Source organism: Hemitrygon akajei, chromosome 2 (genome assembly GCF_048418815.1).
Source record: "Hemitrygon akajei chromosome 2, sHemAka1.3, whole genome shotgun sequence".
Lineage (NCBI taxonomy): Eukaryota > Metazoa > Chordata > Chondrichthyes > Myliobatiformes > Dasyatidae > Hemitrygon > Hemitrygon akajei.
The window spans coordinates 18,780,522-18,804,232 of NC_133125.1; the positions used below are offsets into that span (position 1 = coordinate 18,780,522).

The 23,711-nt window shown below is 36.5% G+C and overlaps 1 protein-coding gene across 11 annotated transcripts in view; it reads left to right on the forward strand.

Moving 5' to 3' along the window:
• ppip5k2 (diphosphoinositol pentakisphosphate kinase 2) overlaps positions 1-22,837 on the forward strand; it is a 110,813-nt gene extending 87,976 nt beyond the window's left edge. For 3 of the 11 annotated variants that reach the window (XM_073067944.1, XM_073067963.1, XM_073067989.1), the window contains 6 exons: positions 681-750; positions 1,879-1,998; positions 2,819-2,881; positions 15,364-15,504; positions 18,279-18,389; positions 20,772-22,837. In XM_073067944.1, coding sequence (XP_072924045.1) covers positions 681-750; positions 1,879-1,998; positions 2,819-2,881; positions 15,364-15,504; positions 18,279-18,389; positions 20,772-20,890 — 624 coding nt within the window. In that variant the 3' untranslated portion in view covers positions 20,891-22,837. Of the gene's footprint in view, positions 1-680; positions 751-984; positions 1,047-1,878; positions 1,999-2,818; positions 2,883-11,578; positions 12,002-15,363; positions 15,505-18,278; positions 18,390-20,710 lie in introns of those variants that run through there. The other 8 variants (XM_073067966.1, XM_073067994.1, XM_073068003.1 and 5 more) reach the window with 5 other exon arrangements.
• Positions 22,838-23,711: the final 874 nt, after the last annotated feature.

Here is a 23,711-nt window from a genome sequence, read left to right on the forward strand (position 1 = left end):
AAGTCTCAATCTGTCTACTGTAAAACAAAGCTGTTTTCATTGCCCAGATAATAGTTTTACATTGTTATAGATCATGGTAGATATTGGCAGTCAACATTCCTCAAGCTAAAGCAAACAACATAAATCCTGTTTATGGTAATAAATGATGCAGGTGTGAGAAGAATGAAAGATGTTCATATGCAGGCGCCCAAAATTAAAATGTAATTTAAATGAAAAGAGGTACTGCAACGTAAGACACTAATGAGGAATGTGCAGTGTACACAGAACTCTTGTATATTCACTGCATGGAGTAAAGACCTGTTCTCTCAAACACACTTGTATGTGCTTTTGTTTTGTCTTTACTGAGAATGGTGCAGTTCTGTTAACTGATGAAGCGATAGAGCGATATCTCTATGCTGTTGTAAACTGATATTTTCCCCATGTGTTTATTTTACTACTGTGTTAATCCAACATTTCCTATGTTCATTCCATTGCAAGAACATTATAGGTGTAATGGACTCATTTCAGGCTAAAGGACTTTGCATGATCTATCATTGTCTTCGTTCATTCATTTCCACTAACATTTATCATGCAGCTTATTAACATTATTTGTCTTAAGCAGACCTTAGTATAAGACTGTCTTCTGTTATTAATTTTTATTTATTCAAATACTCAAAATATTGTTCGCTATTTCTTTTTAGGTGCTTCCAGAGTCCAGTAATTTTTTACGAACTGGAAGGTCCCATTCAGAACAGAAATACACTGGACTTGGTAAGTACTGAGTATACAAAGATAGCTGGGAAATGTATTACATTTCTACTTCCAAAACTGTTAAAGGAAATAATTAGAATTAAGAATTAAATTAACCTTTGTGGGTTTCAGAAGGAATTGTGGGCAGTCAAGGAAGAGGTGGCATTTTATTCCTTGTAATGACTTTTGTGGTTTGCTGCGGAGTTTAAGAAAAGTCATACACACTATAAATGCAGAATGAAAGTGTTTCTAAAGTTTCAGATATATGAAAGATGTTGGTGAATTAAAAACTCTCATTTGAAAGATTCAGCCGCCATGTGAGTAATTTGCACCATTCTGACTGAATTTTGAAGTCATTTGCATAAAGCATGAGTATGCAGCAAAAGCCTTGGCTTCTCATGTAGCTGATAACTTGCTCTTAAATCTTGGTTTTTTTGTTACTCTCATACAGATTCAGTAATTAAAATCATCAAATAGTTCTACTTTTGGATAACAATTTATTATTGAAGAGGAACTGATATATTATTAAATGGCTGTGCAGTTAAAAAATAGGATGTAGCACAAGGTAAATTAATATTTGAACATTCAGCATGTATTTAGGTGCAGGAAGTGTAAACTTTGGTACAAAGAACAAAAGACTTGGGTTTCCTGTTTTAGGACATACATAACAAAAGTTTTTTTGAGAAATTTGCTTAAGTAACTGTGTATTTTGTCTCTCAATCATGTGGCAAGAATCTAGAGCCAACACCTTTGCAAACACATCCATACTTTTCAATGGATACTTGCAAGTTATCATATATAAAAATATAGAAGGTTGACAAAGTGAATGTGATTGCTTCATGACATCATCATATGTTTAATTATGGTGACATTGGTGAAAAGGAGAAAATTATATCATGCCTCAGAGGCCTAAATTATTAAGCTAAAGTTAGAGCTGCTTAATGGTTTAAACAATTTTAATTGTTTGGTATGTGCTGGTGAAGATATAACTGTCTTTGTATCTTATGAACTTGTGTATTTGCAAGAGTTGATGTATTACCGTACTAATGAGAGATATTGATTTTGTCATAATTCTAAGGCATGCTGCATGATTCCCTTTTTGGAACAAAGAACACCTGGTTTGTATGTGTTTTCTCTAACTCCCATTAGGGTCTCACTGTGCAGGCCTGTTTAGCACTACTGTGCTGGGGGGTTCCTCGAGTGCACCTAACCTTCAGGATTATGCTCGTGCGCATCGTAAAAAGCTGACATCTTCTGGCTGTTTTGATGGTATGTGCACGCACCAATGCAAACAAATCTATAACCACATTTTCAGAAAAATCAGAGTTCTGTGTTGAGAATGGCAGAATCCTATTTCTCCCTTTCCAATACTTGAGGCTGTGGAGGAGCACTTGTTCTTAGCACGTATCATCGAGCAGTTGGCAATTTACACTTCAGGCATAGTTTTTCACAGAAATATTACATTCAGATCAAGTTTCACATTAATGCACTTTAGCTTTAGAACATTACTATATTTTAATCATCAATCTGTCAACATTTTTGGCATTGGCACAGAACAGTGGATCAGATCTAAAAGCTGGTGGTAGATATAATTTATAACAGTTTAAAACTAATTTGACTTGCAGTGCTTAGTTCTGAATAACATCCTTTAAAAGTTTACAGGCCATTAATTCATAAAATCCAGTGGTGTAGAACGTGATTAATTCCTCATAAATGAACATATTTGTCGGCTTATTAATTAAGTAAAGTGTAAATGCATGATCAATTAATATGGTGGTATTTTGGAGCACAGTTGTGTTTTGGACAGGGCTTCTAAGAGCTCAGGGATGGAGAACTAGCAAGTAGTCTCCATATGTAAACTAATCTAGCTTTGCAGTTTGTTACCTTGCACTGAATGATGTTAAATTATAATGTGCATTTTACACTTGATGGTAGTCAAAGGATCTGTAACAGCTGACTGTCTTGCATTGAATTACTTTTTCCCTCTGAACTGTCCTGCATGCCACCTAACAATCTTTTTTTTGGGAGGGAGGGAACCCTCTTCTGCTAGTTGTTGTAAATTTCAGGTACTTGTTTTTCTCTTTCTTAGACGCCACATGCAGTTCTGCTGTAAAAAGATTTTCTATCTCATTTGCTCGACACCCAACCAATGGTATGTTTGCTTTTTATCCCCTATCCAGCAAAGTTTATCCTTTGCTTCATCCCTTTTTATGTGTAACTTTGGATGCAAATTTTTACTACCATTCATCCTCCCTAACCTCCCATTAGGCACATATCTTGGAAATGTATTCCATGGGACTGCAGAATGATTTTATTTTCCTTTTCTCTTCCCTCGACCTTTTATCCTTCTCATTAAAATGCATCATCATTCCAAGTTGTTTCTGCGTTATATGTGACAGTGGTTCTTGTTCTGTGCAGTTAACACTATGTCAGGGTTAAAAAGATTTATTTTAAATCATGAAGAGGTGATCTTATAATAAATGTATGTTAGTAGTGTTTATTCCACATCGTTGCTTATTCCACATATAAATTAATAACAGCGGAGTTTGAAATTACGCCTTAAAGCTGAAAAGAAAACAAATTGAAAAGTTTCAGTCATAGTTTTCCCAAATATATAAAAAATATTTTTTACTAAGCTTATATCTTCAGCCTTCCCATGAGCACTGATGTTTAAAATTTAATATCTCAGCTGAGAGCATTACACAATGTAAGCAATAGAACACAAGAAAGATGGGATTGAGAAAAGACATTGATCCATGTAGCTTACTGCTTTGTTAATACAGGTATGATTACAGTAGCTGTGACATTTTACCTCCACAGAGATCTTGATTACTTTCTTTATTTGAGCAGATGCTTCTTGAACCTATCTATTAATCTTAGTTATTCTTAATCCGCTTTACCAGAGAACATGGAGCAGTAATATAAACCTTGAGAGTTTTTTGTATTTTAAAAATATGGATTAGGATTTTCCCCTAGCCTCCGCTTTTATTGATAAGCAAACTCAGAAAATATTTAACCGCATAATATTTTGAAAAATTATCTTGAGTGAAAAAGTAGATATTGTGCACAAATACTCAATAATACAATACAGTAACAGGCCCTTTGGCACAGCTGGTCCATGCTGACCGCACATCCTCCCGCTTGGCTCAGTTGCCTATGTTTAGTCCATTCCCCCCAGGCCTTTCCTCTTTCTGTACCTATCCAAATATTCCTTAATGTGGTACAGGGGAAAGGAGTAAAGCACTGAAGGGAGAACTGCTCCAGATGGAGACAGTGGGAAATATCATTGCTATCAGAAACATGAAGGATCAAGGTCAAGTAGGTTAGAAATGCCAAACACAACAGAACTCACCCATAACAATTCACACCTGACACAGTCAAATGCCAGTTCTCCTTCCCTCTGCTCTGTGCACTAAACCACACCCACACACTTTCCAGGACCAGGCTCTGTCCGAGGCAGGTCTTTGTGAAAAAGTGTACCAATGTTTCCAGAGGCCTCAGATGCTTCTGAAATTGGCAGCGGAGTTAGAACTAACTACATCATTCACACAGCCAGGTAAATCACATGTGATAAGTGAATTGTCTCTCAAGAGTGTCTGGGCCACAGAGTGATTGAATGAATCAACAGACACAATATTCATGCAGCACTATTTTATCCTTGGTCGGCAGGAATGCGATAGATATGTTTCTTATTTTCAGAACATTCTTCTTATGATTTCAAAAGTACATAAGGATTTCACAGTTTTTCTTAAAGGTGAAAATAAACTGAAGTATCTTTACCTACCATATGATAAATCTGAAGTACATTTTTTTTTACCTATTATATGATAATTCCTCATCTCCAACACATTTTATGTCTGTGCCAATGTATCAATCTGTAATTTTGTAGTGTGATTCCAATTTCTACTGGTCTACTCTTTACGTTATTTCTGGTGTCTTTGTCATTATCTAAATCACCTATAAAAATCATTTATTACTCCCATGTTGATACCAAGGATCTACCTTTAGCTCTTATGTTCATCAACACGCTACACCCAGTGCCATTCAAAAACAATATTCGTCTCCTTGTATATCATAACTCATCTACTTTTACTTGCCGGCCCTTGACCTTCAGTAATTTCTAAATCACCACACTGAAAATTTCTAATCATTACATTCCATACCAAACATACATTACTATGTAAGTGAATAATCTCCTTTGTTTATATATAGGGATATCTGATGACACATCTACAGTCTCTTTCATCAACACAGTTTTCTAATCTCCAGTTTTATTTCTGTTCCTTACAACTGTTTTGGGTCAGTTACACCCTAACCAGTTGTACGGAATAGTCAGCATGGCTTTGTCAAAGGCAGGTCGTACCATACGAGCCTGATTGAATTTTTTGAGGATGTGACTAAACGCATTGATGGAGGTACAGCAGTAAATGTAGTGTATATGGATTTGCAAGGCATTTGATAAGGTACCTCATGCAAGGCTTATTGAGAAAATAAGGAGGCATAGGACCAAGGGGACATTACTTTGTGGATCCAGAACTGGCTTGCCCACAGAAGGCAAAAAGTGGTTGTAGACGGGTCATATTCTACACGGTGACCAGTGGGTATGCCTCAAGGATCTGTTCTGGGACCCCTACTCTTCGTGATTTTTATAAATGACCTGGATGAGGAAGTGGAGGGATGGGTTAGTAAATTTGCTGATGACACAAAGGTTGGAGGTGTTGTGGATAGTGTGGAGGGCTGTCAGAGGTTACAGTGGGACATTGATAAGATGCAAAACTGGGCTGAGAAGTGACAGATGGAATTCAACCCAGATGAGTGTGAGGTGGTTCATTTTGGTAGGTTAAATATGATGGCAGAATATAATATTAATGGTAAGACTCTTGGCAGTGTGGAGGATCAGAGGGATCTTGGGGTTGGAGTCCATGGGACACTCAAAGCTGCTGCACAGCTTGACTCTGTGGTTAAGAAAGCATATGGTGTATTGGCCTTCATCAGTCGTGGGATTGAGTTTAAGAGCTGTGAGGTAATGTTGAAGCTATATAGGACCCTGGTCAGACCCCACTTGGAGTACTGTGCTCAGTTCTGGCCACCTCACTACAGGAAGGATGTGGAAACCATAGAAAGGGTGTAGAGAAGATTTACAAGGATGTTGCCTGTATTTGGGGGCATGCCTTATGAGAACAGGTTGAGTGAACTCAGCCTTTTGTCTTGGAGTGACGGAGGACGAGAGATTACCTCATAGAGGTGTATAAGATGATGGGAGGCATTGATCATGTGGATAATCAGAGGTTTTTTCTCAGGGCTGAAATGGCTATCATGAGAGGGCACAGTTTTAAGGTGCTTGGAAGTAGGTACAGAGGAGATGTCAGGGGTAAGTTTTTTACGCAGAGTGGTGAGTACGTGGAATGGGCTGCCGACGACAGTGGTGGAGGCAGATACGATAGGGTCTTTTAAGAGACTCCTGGATAGGTACATGGAGCTTAGAAAAAAAGAGGGCTATGGGTAACCGGAGGTAATTTCTAAGGTAAGGACATGTACGGCACAGCTGTAGGTTTTCTATGTTTTACGCAGTTCATAATCTGGTGTCATACCTTAGCTATAAGACGAGCTTCTGACAACATGTATACACTATTACAGACTGCCTTTTTCCACTATTGTGATTACTCCTGCCAGTTCATCTGCTGTTAACATCCTAATCTGTGTTAATTAATACCTGTCTTTTAAAACTGAACATCAGAGTTTAGATGAGCTCATGTCCTAAATTGTCTAATTACTTGTGCATTTCTTAATCTTGAATATATTTTGAATTATAACGCTTTAAACTCAAACAGATTTTTTCAAATTTATCGTGGTCTCCTCTCATTAACTATGATATCGTCCAACCCCACACTCATCAAATTTATCCTGACTCTAATATCACTTATTTTAATCACTCTTTCATTAGCAGCTATGATCTACTTGGTATGGCTCTATCTCTGGAAAACTCCTCTGCATCTACTTTTCGCTCCTTTAACATAATCCATAAGACCTACCTCAAAAATACAAGGTTTTGATCTTCTATCACCTTATATATAGTTCATTGACAAATTTGATTATATTTTTTCTGCCTTTGAAGGTTTTACTCAGCTAAACATGATATATTAATAGGTTTTGTATATTAGGAAATCCTTAAAATTCAATTCAAACAGAAATTTCATAATAAGAAGAAGATTGCATTCAGTCATGTTAAATTAATTTTCCTCTTTTTTTGTCTTACTTCCACAATAAGAAGAATTAACCTTTCATTATTGCTGTTCTGGACATTCTTGAAACACTGAGATCTTGGCTCTTTTGCATTTTGCCTCATTGTCAGAAGGCAATGGATCAAAGTTTTGATATGGAGACTTGAGTATATAATATCAGAATGTGCCCCACTGTTTTAGATAAGTCATAAATGATCTAATTCCACAATTTCAAGGAAGACCAGTGGAGTTATCCCTTGTGTCCCAGCCAAAGTTGTCCATCAACCAACATCTCCAAGATATTCTGATCATTTTTTGGAACCTTGACTGTTGTATTTCTTGCACTGTGACTATAAATGATTTAGGCATATTATTGTCTCATACTAGTTATTTAGGATGCTATGAGTTTGTGAAATGCATTTTTGTCTTTTTTTTCTGTCATATATCCAGTGATACTGATATAAACCCTTTGTATCCAAACATCCAATACTTTTAGTACTTATCTCTATCCTCTATTGAGTGTCATTCTATTACAGAGGTAGCAATGTGCTAAATTCCATTCACATTTGACCATTTTTATAGTTAAATGTATTTTTGCATATTTAGACAGATTATCTGAATAATTTTACTTTTATGTTTAAAGTTCTTCTACTGATTCATTTAAACATTTGAGACCTTGGAAATTCTATTAACTACTGATTCATGCATTACATGCTTGTGACATTGAACCTTTTACCTTTTTTGTTCATATCTTTAATATCCCCACCCTACCCTCCTTGACCCCATCATCCCAGCAATTGTTCTTAAAGAATAGTTGGATGTTCAAAACTAATATTTGTGGCAATGCCTTCTCAAGATGCATCTTAGGCAAATTGGTGACACTAATAATGATTCATAATTTCTCAATTTAATTTTGCTATAAGATTATTAACATTTGACAGATTGTTTGGATTGAACTTTAATATTTTTATTTAAACACTTGTAATCCTTTGAAATAAATATGCATATGTTTGAACAGTTCATATGAAATGCTCATATGGCATTCCTTAGTTCAGTGTTATAGTTAAATATAAATGTTAGCATATCTCAAAGTTCAAAGTACATATATGTCACCATGTACAACCCTGTGATTCATTTTCTTGCAGGCATACTCAATAAATCCATAGTAGAATAATAACCATAATAAAATCAATGAAAGACTGCACAGACCTGGGGTTCAACCGATGTGCAAAATACTAGAATCTGTGCAAATACTGAAAGAAAGAAATAATAATTCAATACACAATAAATATCAAGAACATTAGATGAAGAGTGCTTAAAAGTGAATCCATGGGTTGTGGGAGCATTTCAATGAAGAGGCAAGAGAAGTTGAATGAATTTATCCCCTTTGGTTCAAGACCCTGAGTGTTGAGGGGTAATAACTGTACCTGAACCTGGTGATGTAAGTCCTGAGGCTCCTGTACCAGCTTCCTGATGGCCACAGCAAGGAGAGAGCATGTCCTGGTTGGTGGGGTCCCTGATGATGGATGCAGCTTTACTGTGATAACTACTTCTGCAGATATGCTCAGTGGTGGGAAGGCTGTTCCCATGATCTATTAACAATGTTCAGGATTATGTCCCAAAATTACTTTCCACTTGGCTCGTTGTCACACTGCTTGGTCCAAAAAGCCCCTGGTACGGTTTACTTCTGGGTGCCTAGTACAAAGCCCAGTCCAGCAGAGGAATTGTCTCAGCATTGGCAAAACCCTGGACTTGCAGAACCACTTTGAAATCTACTGATCCTTGCCTATTACCCTTGCATCCATCTGTCTCCCCATCCCCCGACAGACTCACTATAATATCTTTGACATTCACATTCTGTAACATGGGAATTTTGAAATAAATTTACATGTAGAAAGTTGTAGAGCTGACTTAACACATGAAAGTTGAATTCAAATATAGTCTATTCCAGTTAACTGGGACCAGTACATTTTGGCCCAACTAGCCATGGTTTCATAGAAATAGTTAGGAAGATATTTTTTAAAAAGACAAACTGTATAACAAATTATGTATTTCAATGAAATACAGATTAGGATACAACCAATACATTTACAGTATTATAAAACTGTGTATTAGTTCCTAATGGGTATTGACAGTGGAATTTGTCCAGTGTACGTAATGAAGAAAATCCACATAGACATCTACTGCAGATAATGGACTACCTTCATACAATGCTATCAGTGATTGCATTCTCCACATCTTAATTCTCATTGTGACAATTAAGATGATTGTAGATACCTTCAAATTATTCATAGATCCTAATTGTTGACGCAGTGAAATTGTTTCATTTTCACTTGCAGCTGTTTCTGCCATCTCCAAGCCTGAATACTTGAAACCGCAGTGAGGAAAACAGCTCAGAATTGTCTTTCTGCTTATTCACCAACTATCAGTGACAAAAATCACACAAACACATGCAGCTGACACTATTTAACAACTTTGCTCTAAGCACGGTGTAGTGTCTAATGGCCACCCAAATGCACATGACTGATGCCATTTAGAAACTGTTCAGCAACAATCTCCTGTCTCAATTAAATGATACAGTGTTCCAAATAAACTCAGGGAATCCTGTCAATTTTCTTGATTATTAGTTGTCCCACATAAGTGGTTGCCGCAATTAACCAGTGGCTCAATTAACCAGAATCCAATGTAATTAAAACTATCACCAAAAAAGAATCTTTCTCTCAGGATTCATTAGAATGTGAACAGCTGAGCTTCTGCCACATTTAAACTGGCACTGAAAACCAGGCACATTTACCAGCCTGTACAAAACCAAGCTGTTTTGTTGAATGGGGTTGAGGTTGCTGAGCAGAACATGCTAAATTCTACAGAGGAAACCTGTTCCTGTGTAGGGAAGCCCATGTAAATCCTGTTGTTAGGAGGGACATTTTGTAAAGAAGCTGCTGATTTTCAGATGGATTATTATTGAACGGGCTGCTCATGAGATCCATTATTCTTTCTTGTAAATGGTCATATTTACTTTTTAAAAATATTGCCTCAGATTTTTACAGGATAATTTATTAAAGTAAAGGTGTGATATTATAGTACAGTAAAATAAAAATGCAGTCTAGGGAGGCCTCTAACCTTTTTTTTCCTTCTGTGTTAAGATTTCCATATGTGAAAGCCATGAATTAGACTCTCGAAAGAATTGGTAGGGATGCTGTAAACAAAATGTTAACAGTGTGCTTCATTTTGAAACCCTAGCATGGCAATCTATGCTAATAAAATAATCTAATAAAGTGAAAAAGGTGAAGTAAACATTTGCAGTTAGTGTTTTCAATGAGGCTGAATTTTTGAATTCAGAATATAAAATTCAAAGCTTACTACTTTATGTATTTAAATTTGCATCCAAGGATAGATTTCGCAATTGACTACTGATTTGAAAAAGTTATCAAGTAATAAGAATTGTGCTTTAGCAAACTTGCATCAACTTGGGGTTTAGCAGGTTGTCAGCAACCTGTTAGTTTACTGTAAATTCATGAATCACAATTAACAAATCATTCCCTATGGCAATGGTCCCCAACCACCGGGCTGCAAAGCATGTGCTACTGGGCCGTGAGGAAACGATATGATTTGGCAGTATGAAGCAATTGTTTTCTCCTAGTTGAGCTGTTCTTTTTAAGTGTTGCAAACTTCAAAGTACTGTATAGTAAGCTAGAACTGTTATTATCAATATAAAGCTGTGAAAATAAAACAGTTATGATTTGAATTTTGACCTGAGTGAAGACATAGGTAAAGTACTTTATAGAAATATAACATTTTCTGGAACTAACAGTGTAAGATGGCCATTCTGAACTTTGGATATGGTCCACTATTCAATGTTATCACGATGATCATTCACTTCATTACCTAGTTATTCCTCCTCCCCATATCCCTTTAGCATTAAGTAATGTACCTATCTCCTTGGATATATTTGATTACCTTCACAGCCTTCTGAGATACCACATTCTTCAGTTTTTCCAGCCATTGGGTGAAGAAATATCATTAGATCTTAGTTCTTTATGGTGTTGTATAAATTCTGTGTCTGTGATTCCTGATTCTGGATTCTTCAGGCATCAGGAAATGTCTTCCTTGTAGTTAAACTGTCTGGTCTTGTTAGAATTGTATAAATTTCAGAGATCCTCAATTAATCTGGTATAATCCAGTGAATAGAGGCCTAAACAACCCAGTTCCCGGTGCATCAGACCTGCTATCCCAGTAGTCAGTCTAGTGAGAACTTCTTGCATTCTCTCCATTATAAGAACATTTTTTGCTCGGATATGGAGACCAAAACTGTGTGTATGACTCCAGGGGGGGAAAATATTCCGCAAAGGCATGTACAGCTGCAGCAGGAAATCCTTTCTCCTGTATGCAAACCCTCATACAAAAGAGGACAACATACTGTTTGAATCAGTAATTGCACCTGAACTAACAAAACTTAACATTGCTCACCCATGTCTTGCTGCATCTTCTCTTTCCTCAGTCAGTCACTATTCCAGTAATCATCCCTTTATGTTTTTAGAATCAGAATGGATAACTCCACAGTTGCCACACATTTGTTCACTCCTCCAGCTTTTCTAAATTACATTAACAGCTTTTTTGTATCCGCATAGCTGACCTTCTTCCCACCAAGCTTTGTGCTGTTACGTTGTTACAAGACTGAAGACGTTACATGTAATTTCTGAAGCTTGGAGTCAACCACTCATCCTGCTAGCTACACCCAGCCACCTCGGGGGAAGCGAATTACGTTTATTCCCACACACTGTTACCTGTCAGTTGACTCTAAATCCATGCAAGTATATAACCCACTCTTGTGTATAAATTTTAATTGTGCAAGCTTGACTTCTTATGTGGCACCTTTTCAAGGGTCTTCTGAAATCCAGATTTCCAAATGGTATGTCCACTGATTTTCAGTGCCCAAAACATGACAGTAAATTAATTTCCCTTATGTAAACCCATGCTGACTTTGACCAATCTCATTCATGCTTTTGAAGTTTTCTGTGATTTAAATTTTTTTTTCCAATTTTACTCTTTTTGCTACCACTTATATCAGAGTTGTTGGTCTGTAATTCTTCATTTGTTGTTGTTTCAAGTGGTTATGTTTGCCACCCTCTGGTCTGTAGGAAAATATCTAGTGTGTTAAATAAATAAATTTGGAAAGATGATGAGTCCATCCACAATTTCTAGAGCCCTTTCTTCAGTACACTGCAATATAGATTAACAAGTGACTTATCAGCCTTTAACTCATTAATTTCCCTAATACTGATTTCTTTCCATCCATCCTCTTAGAGACACTTAATTCACTAATTTATTTGGGAACTTATTTGTGCCCACTGTTAAGACTAAGCCAGATTGTAATGTTAATTGCTCTATCATTTTTTTGTTCCGAAATATAATTTCCCCTATATCTTGTCAGAGATCTACATTTACCTTTTTTTTCTCTTTCAGAAGCTTTTACAGTCAGTGTTATGTTTGCTGCAAGCTTTCTTCCCTTAATCACTTCTCTGCCACTCGTAGAATTCTGAACTGTTCTTTATCCAGTAGCTTGTTTTTCTTTCTGGAAGTTTTATATGTCTTCTCTTTGAATTTGATTATCCTTTGCAAGGTATGGTTGATCCCTCTTTGTCTGATTGCTTTACTTTGTCTATACATTCTTTAAAGAATGAAGGGTGATCTCAATTAAACCCATCAAATATTGAAAGCCCTAGGTAGAGTGGATGAGGAGAGGATGCTTCCAATAGTGGGCAGTCTAGGATCAGAGGACACAGCCTCTGAATAGAAGGAAGTCTCTTTGGAACAGAGATGAGGTGGAATTTTTTTAGCCAGAGGGTGGTGAATCTGTGGTTCATTGCCATGTGTAGCTGTGGAGGTCAAGTCATTGGGTATATTTAAAGCTGAGGTTGATGGATTCTTGATTTACTAATGTCAGAGGTTATAAGAAAAGGCAGAAAAATGGGTTGAAATAAATCAGCCATGATAAAATGCCAGAGCAGACTTGAGTCAAGTGATTTAAATCTGCTCCTATGTATTATGTTCTTAAATATGACCTATTTTGTAAAGTTCCTCAGTCTGTCATAACCAACTTGCACCTTTGCCATTGTTGTCATTCCAGTTCTACTGCAGTCTTAATAGGAACTAATAATATATGAATTGCTGATTTACTGAGAGTCATCAGTCGGTCCATAGGAGGTTAAAAGTGAGATTAGAAAAATGCCTTTTGGTGTATTGCTTTAAAATAATTTCTTTTTCCTAAGATTACTACACCTACTGTGTGTCATATCTTACTTACTAAGTCCATCACGCCTACTGGGTCATGGCCAACTGACAGCAGCTCATCCCTCTTGGGCCAATCTTTCAAGTTGTCCCCAAGTGTAGCCCATCTTCAAAGGTTCTTCATCTTTCAGGGATGAGATCTTTGGAGCTTCTGTTGGCGTTTCTGTAGCAATGGGATTTTACAGCATGGAGTTGCTGGCCCCATGTCCAACCCTTCTCCTTTCACAACTCAGCTTGGGACTATCCAGGGCTGAGCTATCACATCTTAGATCAATCCTATTTTACTTTGATCATATTCTACCATTACTGGCACTACTGGTTCCATGTTTATTTCAAGAACATTTACATTTTATAAGAAAATCATTTCATTATTTGGTTGTTCTGTACACTACTTTGTGTGCAATGCAATCTAAAATATCTCTTTTTTTGGGAAGAAAATTAAAAGCACTGAAAAGCTTATAATCCAAGTATGTGAGGACAAAAAGTGAACTGTATTTGTGATGACCTTTAAATTCATTAACTCATACCCTGCAAATGTATTGGTATTTTTATGAGTAGCAAACTGTCTGTGCAGCAGTGAAGCTGCTTCCACAATCCTAGTAGGCAGGGAATTGTGAAGATTTTGACCCAGGAAGGAGCAATTGTATATACCTTAAACTGAAAAGGTGTATGTCTTGCAATTAAACTAGAGGCATTAATTTTATCGAGAGATTATCAGAGATTTCAGTAACAAATGAACTGGAGTCGGAGAAATGTCAAGAGCTAGAATCGTCTCAGTGTTGCTGGATTTATGTGATCTGAAGTTCATTTCAATGTTAAATACCACACCTACGTTCAAGTAGTTTGATCAGTTCAGACATTTACCAGGAGAAAAAACTGATATGAGAACCAAACATTCTCAAATGTGTAGTTGAAATTAATATCATCCTCTCCACCTTGGTAGATGTTAAATAAGCAGTCTGGCTTTGTGGAAACAGTGTATGATGCATTGGCATACTGGGGAGGTCAATGCTGTGTTTTTGTCCAGTGTTATCAAGGGGTATTACGCAAAAGAGAAATAAGAACTGCCCAAGATTAGATACTTGAGGTATTAAGTTCAGGAAAAGAAGCCACTACAGCTGATTTTTCTGGTCAAGATCATAGAGTTAAAAATGGAATCTGGCAAGTGTGAATTCACCTAGGATGGTGTGGTTATATGTGTCAAACCAGCAATAATTTCAAAAGGAACAAGGGGTAATAATTACCCTTGTCACAGTCAGGTACCATAACTGCCATGGTATTGTGAGATTAATTTTCACATTAGAATTTGCTCAGTCTTAGCAATATGTGAAGCTGTTTATTTGTATTTGTTTGCTTAACTTGATATTCAGTTTTATTTAGTTCTTATAGATTACTTATTGCACAATTCATCGCAATGTTAAATAAGTAATTTGTTATGAAAGATGCATAACTTTGTATTTGGTATCAGGCCATCTAATTCATTATTGGCAATGTTTTCAGACTTAGTTTATTACTCTGTAATAGATTGTACTACTTGTATCTTAGATAATGTAACATTCATCACTCATTTCAAATGTTGGTGAATATGAATAAACACTACCTGTTAGCTTTTTGTGAATGACCAAAGTTGTTCACTTTTAATATTTCAAGAATAAACAGAGCTAATACAAGAAGGGTTTCCCGCTGGGTTATATTTTATCTTGGGAGAGTGAACATGAGAGTTTTAGGTAACTGACATCACCTTCAGTATTTTTCTATCAAGTCAAAAATCATTTATATATTATTATTATGTATTATTGTACGCTAGTAAATAATTGAAATACTTGTGGAGAACAGCATTGTCATGAAGTTATTGTGTGGAGACCTTATCACGCCTCTTGTTTCAATTGGTGTCAAGTCAGCAGGAGAAATCAATTACTTGCAGCAAAAAAGAACTAATGGCTGTTCATGATGTCTTGGTCCTTGATGGGAACTCAAGAATCTCTATAAATATATAGAATGTAATAATCACACATTCCCATTATACCTTAAGTCTTTAATGTAGCCCTCTGCATGTATGTTTACAGCACATTACATCCAAGAATCTGTATTTCTACATTTCTTAGTCTGGAATGTTCCATTACAGGATTTGAGCTTTATTCCATGGTGCCTTCCATTTGCCCCCTTGAAACTCTTCATAATTCGCTATCTCTGAAGCAAGTGGATGAATTTCTTACATCAATTCCTGAAACTTATGGCTCTCGTGAAGTTCCTGCTTTGTCCTCGGGTGAGTTTATAGGTATCTTCTTTGGATTTGTAAACCCGAGGTATATCCTAAATAATTAAATAAAGCTGAAGAATGGGAACCTCATCATCATCATCATCATCATTTCCCTTAATTTGTTTATATTCCCTGTCAGGTTTCAGTGACCTAGATTTATGACTCTGATTTAGCATAAAATTGAACAACAAATCTCCCTCCATTCCACCATGCTTGCACACATAATTAACTGATTTCTGGGAAGGAGGTTATTTCAAGTGTAATTGATGTGATCAGATTTATTGGTAGATTATAAGCAGTAAATATTAACATATACTTGGTCAAATAAAAAACTATCAGAAGTTGAGGAAGGACAAAAATTAATGGTGGAAATACTCAGCAGTTCAGGCACCATATCAGGAGAACTGGTTGATGGCCTTTCATCAGAGCAGGTTATTTCACATCAACTGGAAAGGCTGGTGAATGCATTGAATTTATTGTTAAAACCTGATGTTGTGACGTGCCAAGTTGGAAAATGCAGCACAGTTCCTTGAGCTTGCATTGAAACAATGAGAAAACCAAAATGACAGAGGTCAAAGTATGAGTGGGCTGAGGAATTAAAGTAACAAACAACAGAAAGATCGAGATTCCAGGCTATCTGAAGGACTTCCCCAAAACTTTCAACCAATTTACATGTGGAAAACTTGCTATGGAAAAGCCTTAAATTTGATGACAGATCTTATACTAAGGGTCTTACATTCTTTGGCTATTATGGGTCAGATGTAGATTCATACGAAGCAGAAACTATCCCTCCAGCTTGTTGTGCCAACTGTTACGGATTCAGCAACAACAAATATATAAGTGAGGCAGGGTTTTTATAACAAGTAAAACATTTATTAAACACTGAAAAACAAACCCCCAAAAGTAAACAAACAACTAACGTAACCGGAAATCAGCTGCTATGCGGCAGCTTAAACAGTTCTTAAAGGAATAAAACGAAAACAGTTCTTAAAGCGATGTTGCAAAAACAGTTCTTCAAAGTAGTACTGCAGAAGTTCAAAATGCTTACAGTCCATTAAAGGAGAGACTTTTTAGACGATTTAAATTTTCTTTCACGTCGTGTTGCTGCAGTTCCCAGTTGAACTATACTTTTCCCGGAGAATTTACGAAGATGAAAATGAAACGGCTTAAAGGCACTGACCTTTCCTTTACAAAACTGTACCCAACCCTTTCTGCTATTATTTTCAGGGGTTAACACAGGCACAGCCAAAGAATTCCTTCCAAATGAGGATCAAACAAGGTCGAACCTGTTTCACCGTCGAAATCGACTTTCGTCGATCTTTTAGCTCCCAAACTCCAATCTTCATTCTGCACTGATTTTTAACTGGCAGTATTATAAAGAAACTGCTGGCAATTACCTTTTAAACTTTAGGCATTAAATAAAACTCCACTTTTCAACCAAACTGCTTCATAATATTGGACCACGCAGTGGCATGGATTCAAAATGGCAAATCCAGCCACGAACTGCCCCTCCTCACAGGGAGGGGTCCTCCTTTTCTACCCTGTGTGTAAAAAAAAAACACAAAAAAAAACACCTGTCACATGACCTCTACTGGTGGGAAAATGACGTCACTCCACCATCACAAGACCATTACCTTAAGTACAGTATAGCTTCAACACCATTGTCACGTGACAAGTACCAGATACCCACGGGTACGTAACACAACCACTATAATTATCTACAGTAGAACCATTTTACCTATGTTTGAACTGAAGCCTTTTTGACAGTGGACCAAAAAATAGTTGTTAATTTCTGTTCCTACTTTCAAAATGCTGTGCTGTGGAAAGCTTTAGGCACTTGCTAACATCACGAAGGTACAGCAGGTGGTACTTTACCTCACAGTTTCAACAAGCATCCTTTCCTCAGGTGCTGGATGCTATCTGTGTGGAGTTAGCATGTTCTCACTGTGACAATATAGTTCTTCACCAGATGATCCAGTTTCCATCCACATCATAAAAATGTGTGGTTTGCTAAATTAAATTGGATACTTTAAATTATACCTATATGTCAGGAGAACAAAGAAAGTAGGTGACAAGAAAAATGCAAAATGAGATTGCTCTGAGAGCTGCCGTGAACTCAGTGGACCAAATTACTTCCTCCTATATCAGATTTATGGCTAATATGTGGGGCATAATCTTAAGGTGTTTGGCGAGAAGTATAGGGGAAGTCAGAGTTGGGTTTCTCACAGAGAGAGTTGTAGGCGCACCTAACAAAATGGTGGTGGTAGAGGCTGATACATTAAGGACATATCAAAGACTCCTAGGCACATGGATGAAAGAAGAATGGAGGGCTATGTGGGAAGGAAGGGTTAGATTGATCTAAGAGTAGAATAGGTTAAAGAGGCTACTGTGAAGTGTTGGTCCTATGCCTTCCTGTTCTGTCTATGTTAAGATTTGATTAATTCCAGGTCATTTAAAGAAATAACCAAAATTAGATGCACTGACCAGAATTAACTTCCAAAATATGTGCACCACTAGTTTTACCAAATTGCCAGATTATAACTCCCTGTAGACATAAACTCTGAAGTAAGTTTGATTTGTTCCTGGCAAACAACCTTATGACATTATGTTTTGCTAAATGCTTATCCAATGCACTTATAATTTTTATTTCCCCTATGTCAGTTTAATGATTTGTAATATGTGTTAAAAATTCTGTTGAGTTATCGTGTTAGCTTGAACATTCTTGAATCTTGCAGAATAGTGATTGTTACACTAGTATTATTTTTATCTTTTGATTCTAGCTGCTTCAACTATCTTAACTTTGGGGAGAAGGATTTTAAATACATATACGCCTAGAAAGATACTTCCAGCACCTCAGTTGCCAGATCAAGAACGTAATAAATCTGCTTTCTGTGAGTAAACTGTAATCCTAAATATATAAATGTATCTTTCATTCTCTTTGACAGATTTTTAATCCTTTACTGTTGGTCTTTCTATAGATTGAATCATTAATAATCATTATGGTTTTACTTGTTAGAATTACTACTGTACATATCAGTCATGTAGTATTATGGAGACCAGGAAACTACCGTAAATTCCCGTGTATAAGCCGACCGACCCCCCCCCCCCCCCCACCACCATTTTCAAGGTCTAAAAAGTGACTGTTTCATGTTACCTTTGTATAAGCCAACCCCTTTTGTAGAGATTTTCAATTTAACCAGAAAAGATCACAAGATCTCACATGCCAGTACTCAGCTTTGCCGGATCTGGAACCTGGAAATTTTGTGAACCAGTACCTACTAAGAAAATAGGCCTACACATTGTAGAGCATTACAAGCAAATTCTTAATAAATAAATCAGGGAGGGAAGTTTCGGATTGATTCCCAATGGTAAAGAATCCTCTGAAATGTAACCCCCGTGAAACCATTTAACGCCCATCGTAATCTCATTAAAACATAACACGGGGTGGCGGGATCAGTACGTGTACTCAGCATTGAGTTTGCGACCACCATATACAAAAGATTAAAATGAATGCGATATGATGCTGGCTTCAAGCTGAAGGTTGTTGATTTTGCTAAAGGAATGAATAATTCTGCAGCTACTAAGAAGTTTAGTGTAAATGAGAGAGAGTGAGAGAGTGGAGAAAGGTAGACGACACGCTGAGGGAAATGCCAAAGATGAAATGTGCGAACTGTGGGAAAACATGCCAGTGGCCAGAACTGGAAGAAAAAGTTTTAGAGTGGGTGAATCACCAGCGATTGTCTGGATACATTGTTACTAGAGAAATAATTCGAGTTCAAGCATTGAAGTGGGCCAAAAAACACCGTGAGGTCATCGAAAATTTCAAAGCTACATGAAGTTGGTGCACCCAATTTATAAATAGAATTGATCTTGTGTTGAAACGAAAAACAAAGATTGCTCAGAAAATTTGCGTGGGGTGTTGTTGTTTACATTTAAGAACGCTGGTGGATGGATGAAGCGGGTTGCTTGAAGTAGGTTAAAGAGGTGTGGTTTCAGAAAGGAAAAGTTACTGCTTGTCTGGGACATGTTCAAAGCGCCCTTGTCAGGTGAGAGAAAAGTAGCATTGAAAGCTGAAAATATGGACATTTCAGTCATCCCCCAGTAGTTTGACGTCTGTGCTCCAGCCGCTATATGTGAGTGTAAACAAACTATTCAGAGAATTCATGCATTGACAGTGGAACGAATATGACTCAAAAACAGCCAATAAATATGACCTGTCTTCTGTGTATTCCTTTTTCCAAAGTTGGCACCCTCTGTATAAACCGACCCCCTAATTTTAGGAACAAAATTTAGGGCCAAATTCTCAGCTTATACGCTGGAATTTATGGTAAATCTGATTGAACTCTAAACAAAGGAGATAATTTTAGGTTCTGTATATGATTGTAAGGAATGATCAATTACAAACATTAATATACTGCTCACATAATTGGACATCACGTTAGAACAGACATGAAGAAGAATTTCTTCAGCCAGAGGGTGCTGAATCTGTGGAATTCATTGCCACAAACGGCTGTGGAGCCCAAGTCATTAGGTGAATTTAAAGTGGTTCTTGATTAGTAAGGGTGTCAGCGGTTATGGGGAGAAGGCAGGAGAATGGTGTTGAAAGGGAAGCTAAATGATCAAATGGAGCAGACTCAATGGACTGAATGAACAAATTCTGCTCCTTTATCAGTAAATGCCAGTATATCTTATAATTAAGATTTCTATCTGTTTATGTTTCCCTATATTGATGTATGTATTAAAGAAGGCAGGGATTTTATTCCTGTGAAAAATACAAATGCCCAGAAGTTTCAGTGTACCCTTTTGCTTGTGATTGAATTGTGTTACTGCAGTTGAGCCGCGTGTAACTGCATGTGGCTCTCCTATCACATTGAAATTGCTTGCCCTTTTTTCTGTAAAGGACCTTGATATGAGTGATGGGAAAAATCCATGAGGATGGCCTAGGAGCTGACTTGTGACTCTGTCATTGTCTCCACCTTCAGTGGGGGCAGCAGCAGGGCCTCCAAGATAAAGACAAGCATCTAGTCATTGGCAAGTGCAGCTGAATTTGCTGTATTTTTTGCCTTATTGACCAAAGCCTTTTGAATTATATGCCTTATGAACAGTTTTCATCCTTACAATTGATGCTTATTTGCTAAAAGTCAAGAATCATCTGCTTTAAGTGGATGACTTGATATCTCTGCAATTTAAAAAAAGTCATGTTACTTTTTAGGTGAATTAACTTAAAGGTGACTTCGCTTAAAGGTGAATTTCCTTGCATTTTTGCTATGCAGTCTCCGGTGGATCCGCCAGTGATGTGCCTATTGCCAGGCAGTCTTCAATAACAGAAAATTCACCCTCTGTTGGCCAAGGAGACAAAGTAACAACTTCATTAAGCATTAAAGGAAAATAAAGCTGATGAACGAAAGAAGTAAACTAGTCCAAACTAAGTTGTTCAGTGTGGAAATGAATGGATATGTCAAAAATGAAACAGCAAAATTTAATCTTTGTGGACAAATACTTAACAAAAAATCTATCAATTTTGCAAATGCCAAGTCAAATTATATGGTTAATAAAAACAATAGATGTTAGAATGTCATGTATATGTTGTTTTAAAGCTATTGAGTTTTGGCTTGCATACTTAACCAAGGTTGAAATGCTAGATTTTAATATTTTATCCACAGGTGCATCATTTCTAGAAATACTAATACCTTGCAATAGAAAATATGCACCGTAAAGAAATCTCATTCAGAACATCAAGAATCCCTTTACAAACTTAACTTCAAAAATGGTTTATTTAATTAGTTTTTTTATTGGAAATTTTTTCTGTGTTATAGACTATATTACATATATTCCCCAAAAATCCATTGTGTTAAAAGGTTTGCAGTCATCCTTTATAAGCAAAATTTTCTAATTTTGTTTTATTCCTGTGTCACTTCCACAGGATAATTTATAAAGAAATTTAATTGTCACAGATGTCCAATTTTTTAAAATTTCAGTTTGTATTTTCAATTTGGAATACCTATAAAATACATACTGCATATTAGAGCGGATGATCCTGTGTGATGTAATATCTTGTACAAACTTCTAAATCTGAGTTTGTGGCTGTTACAGTTGACAATAGTGATTTGAACTATTTACCTCTTGTGCTCTACAAAATCCAGGGTATTTTAAGTATGATTGGTGGGCTCCATTCCCTTTCCCCAGCTCATAAAAAGGGATTGTTTGCACCATATTTTTGGTCACAACAAACTTAACTGGATGTGTTTGTCCTCGTTTCAATTCCCACCAATATTCATTTAGATCTCTAAATGAAATAAGTTTTTGTGGACAGAGGTTCACATCAAAGTATTATGTGCAATTTTGATGAATTTTTTTGTCTGTATGTATGTGTATATGTATATAGATGAAAAAGTCATCAAATTTTCCATGGTTAAAAGAACTATTTTGAGCTATGGTACCTGATATTTTTAAAGTTGTATAACATGTTTAAGCTGGCACAGGATTATTTTTATTCTGGAGAATGCAAGCTATTTAAAGCAGTTTTTTTTCTGCCAAGTTTAAAAAAATTGTTTGACTGTATGAATGTGAAGCTTCTCTGTTTTAAGAATGTTTACTGGAATTTAGAGCACCATTTCAGTTTAAGGTATCCTCTGTAAGGAGTTGTATGTTCTCCCTCTGGAATTCGTGGGGTTCTTTCTAGGTCCTCTGGTTTGCTCCCACAGTCTGAAAATGTACTGGGTAGGTTAACTGGTGATTGTAAATTGTCCCTTGATTAGGTTCGAGTAAATCGGGAATGAGAGGTGATGCGGCTCAAAGGACTGTTAGGGCTTATTCCACGATGAATAAATACATTATAAATATAAATTTGTTATTTTATGTTCCAGATTCAGCTGTGAATAAACTGAATTTGAAATGTTACAATTTTCAAAATATAAATCTGGTTGTATGTTTTTATATGAAATGGATTGCAGATATGTTTTGTAAAGTAGATTTTATGTATGTGTATATATAGGTCAGTACTTTTATTTTTATCTACAAATATGTTACAGACTCACTGCTTTCACCTTGACAACTCTGTCCCAGTGTAAATTATTCTCGTGGTTACAGATTATGGAATATTTTCTCTTGGAGAGGTTGCTGCATGCAGTGAAATTTTGAGTAAACCACTTTAAATATATAATGAGAATATTTTATTTGTAACTTGAGAGCCTGTTTCATCACCTTTAATTGTTAACTCTAGTTTTAAACAATAATTTGGTATCTTCTGGACAACATTTCAATTGTTATAAATCAGCGCTATTATAAGTGTATCGAGTTTACAAAATAAACCAGTTTACTGAGTTGTATCATTAAAGTATAGTTGTGTATAGAGAGAATTTTTTTAACTGTTTATAAAGATTTCTGAATGAATTTTTCAGCGATTGCTTCAATCGAGTTCAGGTTTATTGTCATTCAATCATCTACATGTATACCACCAAAAGAAACAATGCTCCAGACCAAGGTGCACAAAACAGTACATATAACTCACAACACAAAGGCAATAGTACCACAATAAATTAACAAATAATAAGGTGCATTTACAACAGTATATGCTACTGACACTTCATACGTGATGAGACCTGAGAGATGGTATGAAAGTCAATAGTCTTATAGCCTGGGGGAAGAAGCTGTTTCATATCCTAATCATCTTCTCTTAATGCTGTGGTACCTTCTGCCTGATGGTAGAGGATCAAAGAGATTGCTGGATGAATGTGGGGGATCATTGACAATATTAAGAGCCCCGCATATGTAATGCTCATGATAAGTACTTTGGAGGGTTGAAAGAAAGACCCTGATGATCCTCTCAGCAGACCTCGCAATTCTTTATAGGGTTTTGCAAACAAATGTCTTGCAATTCCTGTCCAAGATGGTGTTTCAGCCAGTCGGGACGCTCTCAATGGTGCTCCTGTAAAAAATGGTTAGCAAGTGGAGACACTACTGTGCTTTCTTTTTATTCCAATGACTTGACAGAATGTCTTTCCATGATAATGACCTGTGTCAGTTTTAGTCAGACTGCTGAAACTGCAGTAGCCAGTTATCACGAAAAATCACTTGGTCTTTAATTGTATAAAATAGTGTTTTCTTTTTTTAAAAAGAAACATTCTTAATTTCACAACCTTGCTGAAATGATTTTTTGAGAACTCTTGGTACAAAGATTTGGTACAGAATGGGGAAATCTTTCATTTTGGTTC